The sequence below is a fragment of the Hyla sarda genome, chromosome 3, assembly GCF_029499605.1.
Source record: "Hyla sarda isolate aHylSar1 chromosome 3, aHylSar1.hap1, whole genome shotgun sequence".
Taxonomy (NCBI): domain Eukaryota; kingdom Metazoa; phylum Chordata; class Amphibia; order Anura; family Hylidae; genus Hyla; species Hyla sarda.
Genome location: NC_079191.1, coordinates 236,994,622 through 237,007,594, shown reverse-complemented (window position 1 = coordinate 237,007,594; position 12,973 = coordinate 236,994,622). Strand labels below are relative to the sequence as shown.

Sequence of the window (12,973 nt, the reverse complement as noted above, 5' to 3'; positions counted from 1 at the left end):
AGTGAGCCTTAGCACCCCACAGGTGTTTGATGACTTTTTGTTAAAGTTGGATGTGTAAATGAAATTTTTTTTCTTCACTAACAGTGTTTTTCCCCCCCAAATTTCACATTTTTTACAAGGGTCAATAGGAAACCCCATTTCTTCTGAGTATGGAAATACCCCATGTGTGGACGTCAAGTGCTCTGCTGGCATACTACAATGCTCAGAAGAGAAGGAGCGCCAGTGGGCTCTTGGAGAGAGAATTTGTTTGGAATGGAAGTTGGGGACCATGAGCATTTACAAAGCTCCCCGTGGTGCCAGAACAGTGGACCCCCCCCCACATGTGACCCCATTTTGAAAACTACACACCTCACAGAATTTAATAAGGGGTGCAGTGAGCATTTACAGTGAGTCCATTTTTTGGCACTATGGGGGCTTCGTAAACAGCACTTTACATCCACATATGGGGTATGTTCTTACTCAGAAGAAATGGTGTTACAAAATTTGGGGGCTTTTATTTTCCTATTTTCCCTTGTGAAAATGACAAATGTTGGGTAACACCAGCATTTTAGTTACTTTTTTTTTTTCTCATCCAACTTTAACGAAAATCCGTCAATCACCTGTGGGGTGCTACGGCTCACTATACCCCTTGTTACGTTCCGTGAGGGGTGTAGTTTCCAAAGAGGGGTCACATGTGGGTATAATTTTTTTGCATTTATGTCAGAACCGCTGTAAAATCAGCCACCCCTGTGCAAATCACCAATTCAGACCTCAAATGTACATAGTGCGCACTCACTCCTGAGCCTTGTTGTGCGTCCACAGAGCAGTTTACGCCCACATATGGGGTATCTCCATACTCAGGAGAAATTGCTTTACGGCAACACCAGTATGGGGCAACACCAGCATGTTAGTGTAAAAAAAATTATTTTTTTACACTAACAGGCTGGTGTAGACCCCAACGTTTCCTTTTCATAAGGGGTAAAAGAAGAAAAAGCCCCCCAAATTTGTAGTGCAATTGCTGTACGGAAATACCCCATATGTGGCCCTAAACTGTTTCCTTGAAATACGACAGGGCTCCGAAATGAGAGAGCACCATGCGCATTTGAGGACTAAATTAGGGATTGCATAGGGGTGGACATAGGGGTATTCTACGCCAGTGATTCCCGAACATGGTGCCTCCAGCTGTTGCTAAACTCCCAGCATGCCTGTACAGTCAGTGGCTGTCCAGAAATGCTGGGAGTTAGCTGGAGGCTCAATTTTGTAAACACTGCCGTACGATACATTTTCATCTTTATTGGGGGGGAGACCGTGTAAGGGGGTGTATATGCCGCAGCTCAAACTTAAAGCAGGAGACTCACTGTAAACACGCCGTGTGAATGTACCCTGAACAAACCTCCTGTTGCTGTTGCAAAACTACAACTCCCAGCATGCCCTGACAGACTGTGCATGCTGGGAGTTGTACTTTTGCTACAGCTGGAGTAACACTGGTTGGAAAACCTTCAGTTAGGTTCTGTTACCTAACTCCGTAGTATTTAGTCAGCCACCAGTTGTGCAAGTTCTCCCACTTAAAAAGATGAGAGAGGCCTGTAACTTTCATCATAGGTATACCTCAACTATGAGGTATCATTGTCTGATTTTTAAAGAATTTATTTGCAAATTATGGTGGAAAATAAGTATTTGGTCAATAACAAAAGTTCATCTCAATACTTTGTTATATACCCTTTGTTGGCAATGGCAGAGGTCAAACGTTTTTTGTAAGTCTTCACAAGGTTTTCACACGCTGTTGCTGGTATTTTGGCCCATTCCTCCATACAGATCTCCTCTAGAGCATTGATGATTTGGGGCTGTCGCTGGGCAACACGGACTTTCAACTCCCTCCATAGGTTTTCTATGGGATTAAGATCGGGAGACTTGTTAGGCCACTCCAGGACCTTGAAACGCTTCTTACAAAGCCACACCTTCGTTGCCCGAGCTGTGTGTTTGGGATAATTTTCATGCTGAAAGACCCAGCCACGTTTCATTTTCAATGCCCTTGTTGATGGAAGGAGGTTTTCACTCAAAATCTCACGATACATAGCCCCATTCATTCTTTTCTTTACACGGATCAGTAGTCCTGGTCCCTTAGCAGAAAAACAGCCCCAAAGCATGATGTTTCCACCCCCCATGCTTCACAGTAGGTAAGGTGTTCTTTGGATGCAACTCAGCATTCTTTCTCCTCCAAACACAATGAGTTGAGTTTTTACCAAAAAGTTCTAGTTTGGTTTCATCTAACCATATCACATTCTCCCAATACTTTTCTGGATCATCCAAATGCTCTCTAGAAAAATTCAGACGGGCCCGGACATGTACTTAAGCAGAGGGACACGCCTGGCACTGCATGATTTGAGTCCCTGGCGGCGTAGTGTGTTAATGATGGTAGCCTTTGTTACTTTGGTCACAGCTCTCTGCAGGTCATTCACTAGGTTCCCCCGTGTGGTTCTGGGATTTTTGCTCACCGTGCTTGAGATCATTTTGACACCACAGGGTGAGATCCTGCGTCGAGCCCCAGATCCAGGGAGATTATCAGTGGTCTTGTAGGTCTTCAATTTTCTAATAATTGCTCCCACAGTTGATTTTTTCACACCAAGCTGCTTGCCTATTGCAAATTCAGTCTTCCCAGCCTGGTTCAGGTCTACAATTTTGTTTTTTGTGTCCTTCGACAGCTCTTCCATCTTGGACATAGTGGAGTTTGAAGTGTGACTGTTTGAGGTTGTATACACAAAATGCAAATTTTTTTTTTATAAAAAGCTAAAAAACCTGCTAGATGAGGCCTTTAATCAACATTGCCTCCTTAAAAGAGAGAGAGACTACATCCCAATCCCAGTATATTGTACTTCTATATTTTACCTAAGATCCACAAGGATCCCATCCACCACCCGGGCTGCCCTATTATTGCCAGCATGGGTTTTATAACAGGGAATTTATCAGAGTACATCGACCATCAACTTCAAAGATATGTCACGCATTTATCTACTTATCTTGGCACCTATTGAGTATCCTTAGTACAGTGGGAGGAAGGGTATCTATGGTCCACTTTGGATGTCATGGCACTGTATAGGAACATCTCTCATAGCAGAGGTGTACAGGCCATGCCATCCTTCCTGGCAGAAGACCCATTAATGCCCGCTAAGCAACAACAATTTATTTTGGATGCTATAAAATTCAAGCTGGGACACAATTACTTTCCTATAACCGAGGCTTCAATGTGCGGATTTGCGGCACGGCTATGGGGACTATATTTGCCCCTAGCTACGCAAACCTGTACATGGGAGCCTTTGAGAGGGGCATATGTGATACCCACGTGAAATTTTATAGTCTATTCATTGACGACATTATTGTTATTTGGGATGGCCCAGAATCCACTTTGTCTGAATTTATTCATAATCTCAATTCGAAAATACCACACATATTAGTGCCCGGGAGGTGGTGTTTTTGGATCCCAATATTGGGATTGATTACTATTGATTAGGTACCTGGATTTTGATAGTTGCCATCTAAAGTCCTGGAAACAAAATATACCATTTGGACAGATGAAACGCATTAGGCGCAATTGTAGTTCCAACATAGAATGTAAAAAACAGTTATCCATTTTAAAACATAGATTTCACGAGAAGGGCTATCTTGCATCCCTTGATGCGGGAGCTCAGAGAAAAGTTGAAAACATGACACAAGAGGAGTATCTAGATAGACCTCACACTAATGCATGCAATAGTGAGGTTCCAAACCAGGGACTTTATAGTATAGCATTTATTACTAAATATAACGCCTTCCATGCAGATATCCGGAGGATACTGGAGAAAAGCTTGAGTATCTTAGGAAGTGACCCTATTTTAGGGAAAAGCATTGAAAAGAATGCAATAAATGTATTTCTAGAATAGCCCGCACTTTCAAAAATATTGTCGCTCCATCAGTCCCTAGGAAGCAAAAAACAACGAAAGTAAAAACGATGAACCACATCTGTCTGAAAGGAATATATAAGTGCAGTTTGACACAATGTAAGTGTTGTAAGCACATAGCCCATAAGCTCTGATTTTGATCTCTCGAGAAATTTCACCATATATTTTAAATCAATATTTTAAATTGTGAGTCTAAATACCTCATGTATCTAATAGAGTGTCCCTGTGGCCTCAGGTATATAGGTCGAACCATAAATCAGCTGAGACAGATTAAATAAACATAGCTCTAATATTGATAATAAATATGAGCTCCACAGTGTCTCCAGACACTTTTCCAGATACCACAATAGATATCCTAGTGATTTGAGGGTGTTTCCACTAGATGTAGTACATGAGGGGGACTATACTCGACTGTGCCACAGGGAGATGTATTGGATCTTCTGACTCAATACACTGATCCCCCATGGCCTAAATGAATGTTTAGAGTCCGTTTTTTAGGTATATGTCTATTCACACTCAGATCAACTTTTTAGTTGTTGTAGGGTAAATTTATTTTATAGATTTGGTTATTAATTTCACTATTATATTTTATTACATTATAGTCTATCTCAGCCCGTGTATCGAATACTAGCCATATTATGTATTATACATTAATCATAAATATTTTATTATTAACCATTTCTATATGAGAGGTAATTTAGTGTCTGGAACGCATAATGCGTTCCAGCATGTTCCCGGATGACTGTGTGCACACTTTTTTCCCTCCTGCTGTTGTCTATTGCTACACTTCCTGTGGAAACTTATACTTCCGGTCGGTGACACGCATTTTGCATGCCACGGCTAAAGCGAGGATTGCTAACTTTGTACCTCCCTTGAACTGGAAGAATACCCTCCTCTTGGAGGTCAGTGACATCATGAAACTGGAAATGTTAGCGTCTGGAAACACCGGTAGTTATCACATCAGTAGTGAACCGGATGTGGTATCCCGGCGGGATGTGATTTTTGAAACGCCGGTGTCTCTGGAAGCCACGAACCTTACGGCACTCGATAGATGGGTGGTGTAACAACACATTGTAAGTCTAGTTATGTGCTGTATTGTCACATTTTTGCCTGAGGAAGGGGGACTGTGCCATATGCCCAGAAACGCATTTCTACTGGCATTTTATTGTTTTATACAAGTATATTAAATCCTGTTTCTATACGCACTGGGATTGTTCCTTTTATGAGAAAACTGGAAGAAATGACAGTGATTTTGTGAACGCTGACCTGGAGGGGAGTGCTGGAGTATTGACTTGAACCCCCTCCTCACTGTGGAGTGAGTTACCATCCTTTTTAAGTGCTGCATTCATTTATTGTTATAATTGCACTCTGAGCACTCGTCTTTTTTTGCATTTTGTTTATACTATATTTTATGCCTGGATGTACTGAGAAGAAGATCTGGGGTTTGGACTGTGCTCTCTACTGTCCTTTGAAGTAGATTATCAGGAGTGGATTTATTCTATACTAGCTGAGTACCTGGCGTTGCCCGGTTTTTCCTTCCTAATCCTTGTTGGGGAGGAAAATCAACAAAGGAGGAAGCTTTTGACTTCATATCCCATCCTCATAATATTGTTGTCATATGCCGTCCTCCTGTCCCGTCCTTTTGTCCTGACCTCATATCTCGTCCTTATGTCCCATCCTCATATCCCATCCTTTTGTCCCATCCTTATGTCCCAACCTCATATCCCAACCTCATATCCCGAACTGACAATAATGAAGATATTGTAAGCTGAAAATAGAAAGGGACGTGGCTTTGTGGGACTGATTTGCAAGCCAGACCGATGCAAAAAAAAGGGTAGAGAATAAAAGAGGTGGGACTTAAACAGTGGGTGTGTCTTTGTGAGATGGGGTGTGGCTTGCAAGCCGGACTGAAACATTCACCAGGAGATGCAGAGCAGAGCTTGTGGAGTAAGGTATTGGAAGTCCCATATACTTGCATGGGACTTGAAACAAAACCCATCTTTTATATAAGGGTTAATTTAACTATCATATATTTTTATTTGACATATCAGTAATACGTATACCAGGTATTATTGAAATATCTCCTGCCGTACAGAAGTTATGCCGGAACATACATTTCCCGTAGATTTGCATGGGACTTTAAAGGGGTACTCCGGCGCTTAGACATCTTATCCCCTATCCAAAGGATAGGGGATAAGATGCCTGATCGCGGGGGGTCCTGCCACTGGGGACCCCCGTGATCTTGCAAGCCGCACCCCGTTAAAATAAGTTCCCGGAGTGTGTTCGCTCCAGATCTGATTACTGTCGATCACGGGGCCGGAGCATTGTGACGTCACGGCTCCACCCCCGTGTGACATCACGCTCCGCCCCTCAATGCAAGCCTATGGAAGGGGGGGTGACAGCTGTCACTCGCCCTCCCATAGGCTTGCATTGAGGGGGCGGAGTACCCCTTTAAACAAAAACCCCAACCCTTACAAATGGGGGTAGTTAATGGTTAAATTAACTATCCTATATTTTTAGTGGACATATAAATAACATGTGACAGAGTATTATCGAAATATCTCCAGCCGTTTGGAAGTTATGCAGTAACATATATTTCCCATAGACTTGTATGGGACTTTAAACAAAAACCCCGACCCTAGAAAATGGGGGTGAGTAAGGGTTAAATTACCTATCCTATGTTTTTTGTTGACATAAGTAACATGTGTGCCAAACTTCATGTTAATATCTTTAGCCGTTTGGACATGATGCTGGAACACACACACACACACACACACACACAGAGTGGAGTGTAGTTTTCTTTGTGGGTTTTGATTACCAACAGGTATTTTCCCAAGGTATATACTATAGTTTCCCTACATTTTGCATTTTTTCCTACGTTTTGCTTTTTTTTTTACAACTGTTCTGATCTGTCGTTTTTTTCCAGATCAAATCCACCACATTTTCTGTGGAAACCTTAGTAAACATGGTAGGATTTTTCAAAACTGTCGGGGACACACCCCTTTTGTCAGGGCCACAACCACTTTCTCCCGTGGCCACGCCCCCACAACCACTTTCTCCCGTGGCTATGCCTCCTTTTCAGGGTTTTCTTGTAAAATGGAGGGTTTTGGGTTTTTTTGGTCGCAAATTGTGTCGCGTGGAACGTGCAAAACCAGACAAAAAAAAAAGAGTCAGGATCACGTTAGTAAATACACCCCATTGAGTTTAATTATATATATATATATATATATATATATATATATATATATATATATATATATATAAGGAAAGGAAGGAACAGCACATCCAAGAAACATGAAAACCATCAGTCAGTGCACGCCATCATCTGGGCCTTGGTTAGAGATCCCAAACAAAGATATCCGTAGGAAAAGACGGCAGCACACAGAAGTATATCAATCCAGGTGAAGTTTATTTCATCCCCAGGCACAATACAAAGGTGCTACATTTCAACGATCTCACATCGTCTTTCTTGCTTGAGAAAGACGATGTGAGATCGTTGAAACGTAGCACCTTTGTATTGTGCCTGGGGATGAAATAAACTTCCCCTGGATTGATATACTTCTGTGTGCTGCCGTCTTTTCCTACGGAGATATATATATATACAGGTAATACAGGTAATGAGTGGAGGACAGAGGAGACAGAAAATCTTGCTTGTTTGTGGGTGACCAAATATTTATTTTCCACCATAATTTGCAAATAAATTCTTTAAAAATCAGACAATATGATTTTATGGATTTTTCCCCCCTCATTATGTCTCTCATAGTTGAGGTATACCTATGATGAAAATTACAGGCCTCATATTTAAAGTGGGAGAACTTGCACAATTGGTGGCTGACTAAATACTTTTTTGCCCCACTGTATGTGATGACTTGTTTCTGGTCTTCTGCTTACACACCCAAACCCCTGCTGAATGTATAATTTTTGAATGTAATATTTATCCATACCAAGGTAATGAAAGACAACTGCCTTATAAACAGAGAAGAATTGTAGAATTGTTAAAAGGGGTTTTCCGCTAAGCAAAGTTGGGAAAATTAGATGCATATATGATGCATATTTCATCATCCACGGTGAAAGCAAACAGCAGGGAGAGGGAGGAGGAGAACAGACCTCCGAGGAGCTCGTGGGTGATGAAATGGGACCGTCACCCACATGCTCCACGGAGCTCTGTTCTCCTCCTCCCCTTTCCTGCTGTGTGCTTTCACCGTGAATGATTGAATAAAAGTTTCTTCTTGTTCACCAACAACTGGCGTTACTTTACTTCTTCATATTATTGCCTGCTGTACTGCTTCGACCCAAGTAAGAGCCCCCCCCTAGACACCTGCCACATCCATTAATTTCAGTGCATCATCCCACAGGTCCCTGGACATTTCCCTCATGCCACATTCACCGTGTGGCAAAAAAAATAACATTTAAATGTTATTCTGTGGGTCAATACGATCACCGCAATTACAAATTTATATACCGTAGTTTTATTTTTTATTTATTTATTTTTCCTAGTTTGGAAAAAAATGCTGCCACATTCCAAAACCCATAAACTTTTTATTTTCTTTCTTGATGGCACTGTTTGGGGGCTTGCTTTTTGCAGAAAAACTTGTAGATTTTACTGGTATTATTTTTTAATGTACATACACTTATTTTTTGGAAGGCATGTTAGCAATATACTACCATTTTTGCAGTTTTTATTTATTTTCTTAAACAGTGTTCCCCATGCATGATAAATAATAATATATGTTTATAGTTCTGGTCATTAGGGATGTGGTGATACCAAATATGTGTAAGTGTTTAAAATTATTTTAGGTTTTATACTAAAATATATTTTATATAGGTATTTTATGCATTTTTTATTTGTGGAGTAATTATTATATTTAACTTTTATTTTTATTTTTCAACTAGTCCCATTAGGGGAAATTTTACCAGTGATCTACTGATCGCTTATATAATACACTGCACTAAAACTGTACTGCATTGTATTATGCTTGTAAGCATTATGCTGACAGGCAATCTATACAGCTATGTCTCTGGCACGACTCTATACAGGCTTATCCATGGCAGACTTTGGGTCCTTCAAGAAGATCCCAGCTGCCATTGAGACTGGTCTACACCAGGTAAGCTTGTTGCCGGGCTGAAGATCAAATTGGAGACTCCTTCAGTCCAGTTACATGCAAAGGATCATGTTTTGACTGCAGCATATAACAGATTAACTACCAATAATAGAGGTTTCTCCCAATGGCAGTGCATTTGCTTGATTAAGGGACTGCTTCGGTCCAGAAACATATTGTGCTAATGAAGGGAGTCAGTCAGCGGCAAATCACATACCAAAATAGCTATTGTGACAAGGACACAAATGGCGCTTCTCACATTTCGGTTTGTGCTTCCACAACATAGAAAAGTGCCTTGTCTGGTGAAAAGAAACAGGTATTCCCAAGCCCCTGATACGCCTCTTTGCTAGACCCCCCCACCACCACCACCACCACCAATCCCTGTACTTGCTTGAGTGACAGTAAAGTAGAAGCCGAGCCATGTTTTTAAATTTTGTTATTGTACAGTGCTTAGAAATTGTGCGAGGACACGAGATTTAGAAACAGTTGACTGTCAATAAAGCAATGACAGGGATAGGAACGGGAGTGAGTTGGGATTTCAGCCCATAGCACTTTTTTTGTTAATCAACTGGTGCCAGAAAGTTAAAAAGATTTGTAAATTACTTCTATTAAAAAATCTTAATCCTTCCAGTACCTTTTAGGGGCTGTATACTACAGAGGAAAAGTTTATCTTTTTGGATTTCTCTGATGTCACGACCACAGTGCTCTCTGCTGACCTCTGCTGTTCTGACCTCTGCTGTTGTTTAGGAACTGTACAGAGAAAATCCCCATAGCAAACATATGCTGCCCTGGACAGTTCCTAACATGGACAGCAGAGGTCAGCAGAGAGCACTGTGGTCGTGATATAAGAGAAATCCAAAAAGATAAACATTTCCTCTGTAGTATACAGCCCCTAAAAAGTACTGGAATGATTAAGATTTTTTTAATAGAAGTAATTTACAAATCTGTTTAACTTTCTGGCACCAGTTGATTAAAAAAAAATAAAAAAAAAGTTTTCCCACGATATTACCCCTTTAAGAGGCCTGGTAATGCCATGTCTCTCCTTGTCCTAACAGCTATCTAACTGTCACCAGTTTGGACCGTGAAATGTAGAAGATTCCCTTTAAGGGTACATTCACACGAACAGACCCACAGCGTAATTTACGCTGTGGATCCGCCACTAAAGGAACGCTGCATAGTGGCTTTACACGTGCCTGCGTTGCCGCACATGCACTGTGTACTCGCACACATCACGGCCGCTTTGCCTGCTCCAAGAGCTAGGCCGAGAGCTGCCGCGATGTGCGGGTATACTGCACATGCACACTGCAACTCGCATGTCGCAGTGTGTCTGCTCATAGCGGCGTATTGCCGCTTCGAGCAGGCACATGTAAAGCCACCATGCAGCGGTCCTTCAGCGGCAGATCCGAGGCCTAAAATACGCTGTGGGCCTGCTCGTGTGAGCGTACTCTAATGAAGAAAGACTTATTTTCAACATACATTCAATCTAAAGTGCCTAGTCTGATTTTTGAGCAATAAGATAGCACTACTACTACTTCTACTGTATTATGGGGGGTGGTTGATAAAGAGGGAAAAAGGGGGAGAAGGCATTGTCCCTAAGAGTTAACAATTTACAAGGGCTTATAGTCTGCTAATATCTCTCTTTACAGTCAAGCATTCTGCTAGCATTTCCTGCTCCATTGTCTGCCTACCTTTAAGACCTCTGAAATAATACTGAAGATACTGAGCTTAGGGCTGTACCAAATATTCTATATACTGTACTGCCCTTGGGTTTTGCTCACATTAAATGTCAGTTCTGACCATGTTTCTAAATAATTTGCCATTTGACGCATTTCTTTAGGAACAGCAAACCAGTTGAAAAATCTTTGTTATCAGCAAAAAGACATACCTTACCATTTAGACCTCCTGAAATACCACAGATCCCTGAGGTAACCCACTGGTAACAAGACTTTGCTTTGAATATACTCCATTGTCTGCAACCCTCTGTTTGTCACTCAGACACTCACCCTCTGCACAAACTGCTCCCCCTGTCTGCTGGTATCTTTAACACTGGAATAATGTGAGTAGACTAGAGCAGAGAAAAATAAAAGTCTTACTTATGAACAACTGTACATAGACGTTAAGCTGATCATGAGGCGAAGAAAAAAAATGCCCAATTAGGACACATGGACATCATAAAGGGAGACACCCCACTCAACGCCTTCTCATTATGAGCCAGAACGAAGAGCTGTTTTGTACACGTTTCTCTTGTTCTGTTGGATTCAAGCTGTCCTTGTATTACAAAGATGGACATCCATATGAACGGATGCCTCACTTGCAGAGGCTTCTCCAGCAAAATTCAGCTTTTCGCTTTGTGTGCTAGGAGCAGGATGCTGGGCAAACAAATTATCATCTTAGTCCACATTTTAAAAGGAATTGTCTTTGGTGACGTTTTTAAAGATTATTAAATAAAATCGACTTTACCTTGCTGTGCTGCCTCTAGAGCCTGTAGAATAGGCAAAATGTTCTCATTCCAGTAACTCCTCTCCCATTCAGTTTCTGATTCATCCACTGTTAATTCAGCCTCTGAGTTAAATGAAAACACAGGTTATGGAAGACATACTGAAAAGGCAGATCAAACAACTACAATCCTTTTAATTTATACTCATGTTTATCCTAGAAGTTCCACTTCACAGTCTGAAGTTTTTTTCTGTGCCAAAGGGTAGGGGTAGAGGTAGGGAGAATAATAACTTCTGGTTTCCAATGTTAGCTACAAAGATATATTTTGTGCATAAAATAAATAAAAGTGCATAAAAAGTGTAAACTGGACTTAAGGCCGGGTTTACCCACCCGACATTCCATTAGGAATTTCCATGAGGAAACAAAGCCTAAAGGGGGTTAACTAAAGAATTCATAAGCAACTTCATTCTGTGTGTTTGGCAACTTGTTCTCAATGTTTGTAGCCATTGGTGCTGTAGTGGTTTCTAAACTTAAGCCTGGGGCTTCAATACCATCTTCATTTCCCAAATCTTTTTCCATAGCTCTCTCCTTGGGGAGTGTAGCATGCACATCTGGTATGCAGTTCTGTAAACCCAATGACAATGTAATTTTCTACTTTAAAATTAGCCGAAATTTATTATGAAGCCTTTCACTCAAAATAAATTCTAGCCAGCTGATAAGACACTGAGAATATGTGCCCCATGTTGCACCAAAACACTGCAGATAGTAAATCTCTCCTTGATGACAAGTTTTTAACTAATTTAGTAAAAGGAAATTTGTCAGTCTGATTTCAGTGGTCCGTAACTTGTCTGTAAATATTCAGCAGTTTTGGCAAATACGTAGTTTAAGCAATGCTGTGAAGAAACAAAGTTGTGAGGCAGGAGTCCGATCTATTGATGATATGTGCATCCTAACCTACCTTCCACAGTTGACATACAGATTTTCCCTATGACTATGCACATTCATGGTGCACTGCAAAAATATATTCACCCATTGATGACACACCATTAAAATCAGCGTATAATTTTCTGCAATCCTCACATAGCATAAACAATCTGACATGTTACCTTTAATATTCAGTGTTTTATATTTCAAAACTAAGTCTTGCTTTTTTTGTTTTAAACTATGTCAATAGCCTTGAGAAGTGGTTTTGCATTTATCACTTTGGGTTTCTGATAATGAACAGGAAGTTCAAAAAAAAAAAAAAAGAGTATTTAAGATTACTGAGTTACTGCGGTCTCAGTGATGCATTCACAACACACATAACTCTCTTGGTCACGAAAACCCTACCCAGTCTTCAGCGATTGGCTACTGTTTTTAGAACAGAGTTTCAGGAGCCTTAGCAACACTGCAGTTTAAAGTCTCTCCCACATATACTTAAGTCGTACACTGTTCTTGATGGTCTCCTCAAAGTGTTCACCGCAACAAAAATAAATAATATGACATACAAATCTAAAAGCATGCAGTAGTCTTCCAATCTATGAA

The 12,973-nt window shown here is 40.9% G+C and overlaps 1 protein-coding gene across 6 annotated transcripts in view; it reads right to left on the bottom strand.

Moving 5' to 3' along the window:
* The window catches only part of ARMC2 (armadillo repeat containing 2), a 156,680-nt gene that overhangs the window by 65,364 nt on the left and 78,343 nt on the right, over positions 1-12,973 (bottom strand). For all 6 annotated transcript variants that reach the window (XM_056566268.1, XM_056566267.1, XM_056566269.1 and 3 more), the window contains one exon: positions 11,474-11,575. In XM_056566268.1, coding sequence (XP_056422243.1) covers positions 11,474-11,575 — 102 coding nt within the window. The remainder of the gene's footprint in view (positions 1-11,473; positions 11,576-12,973) is intronic.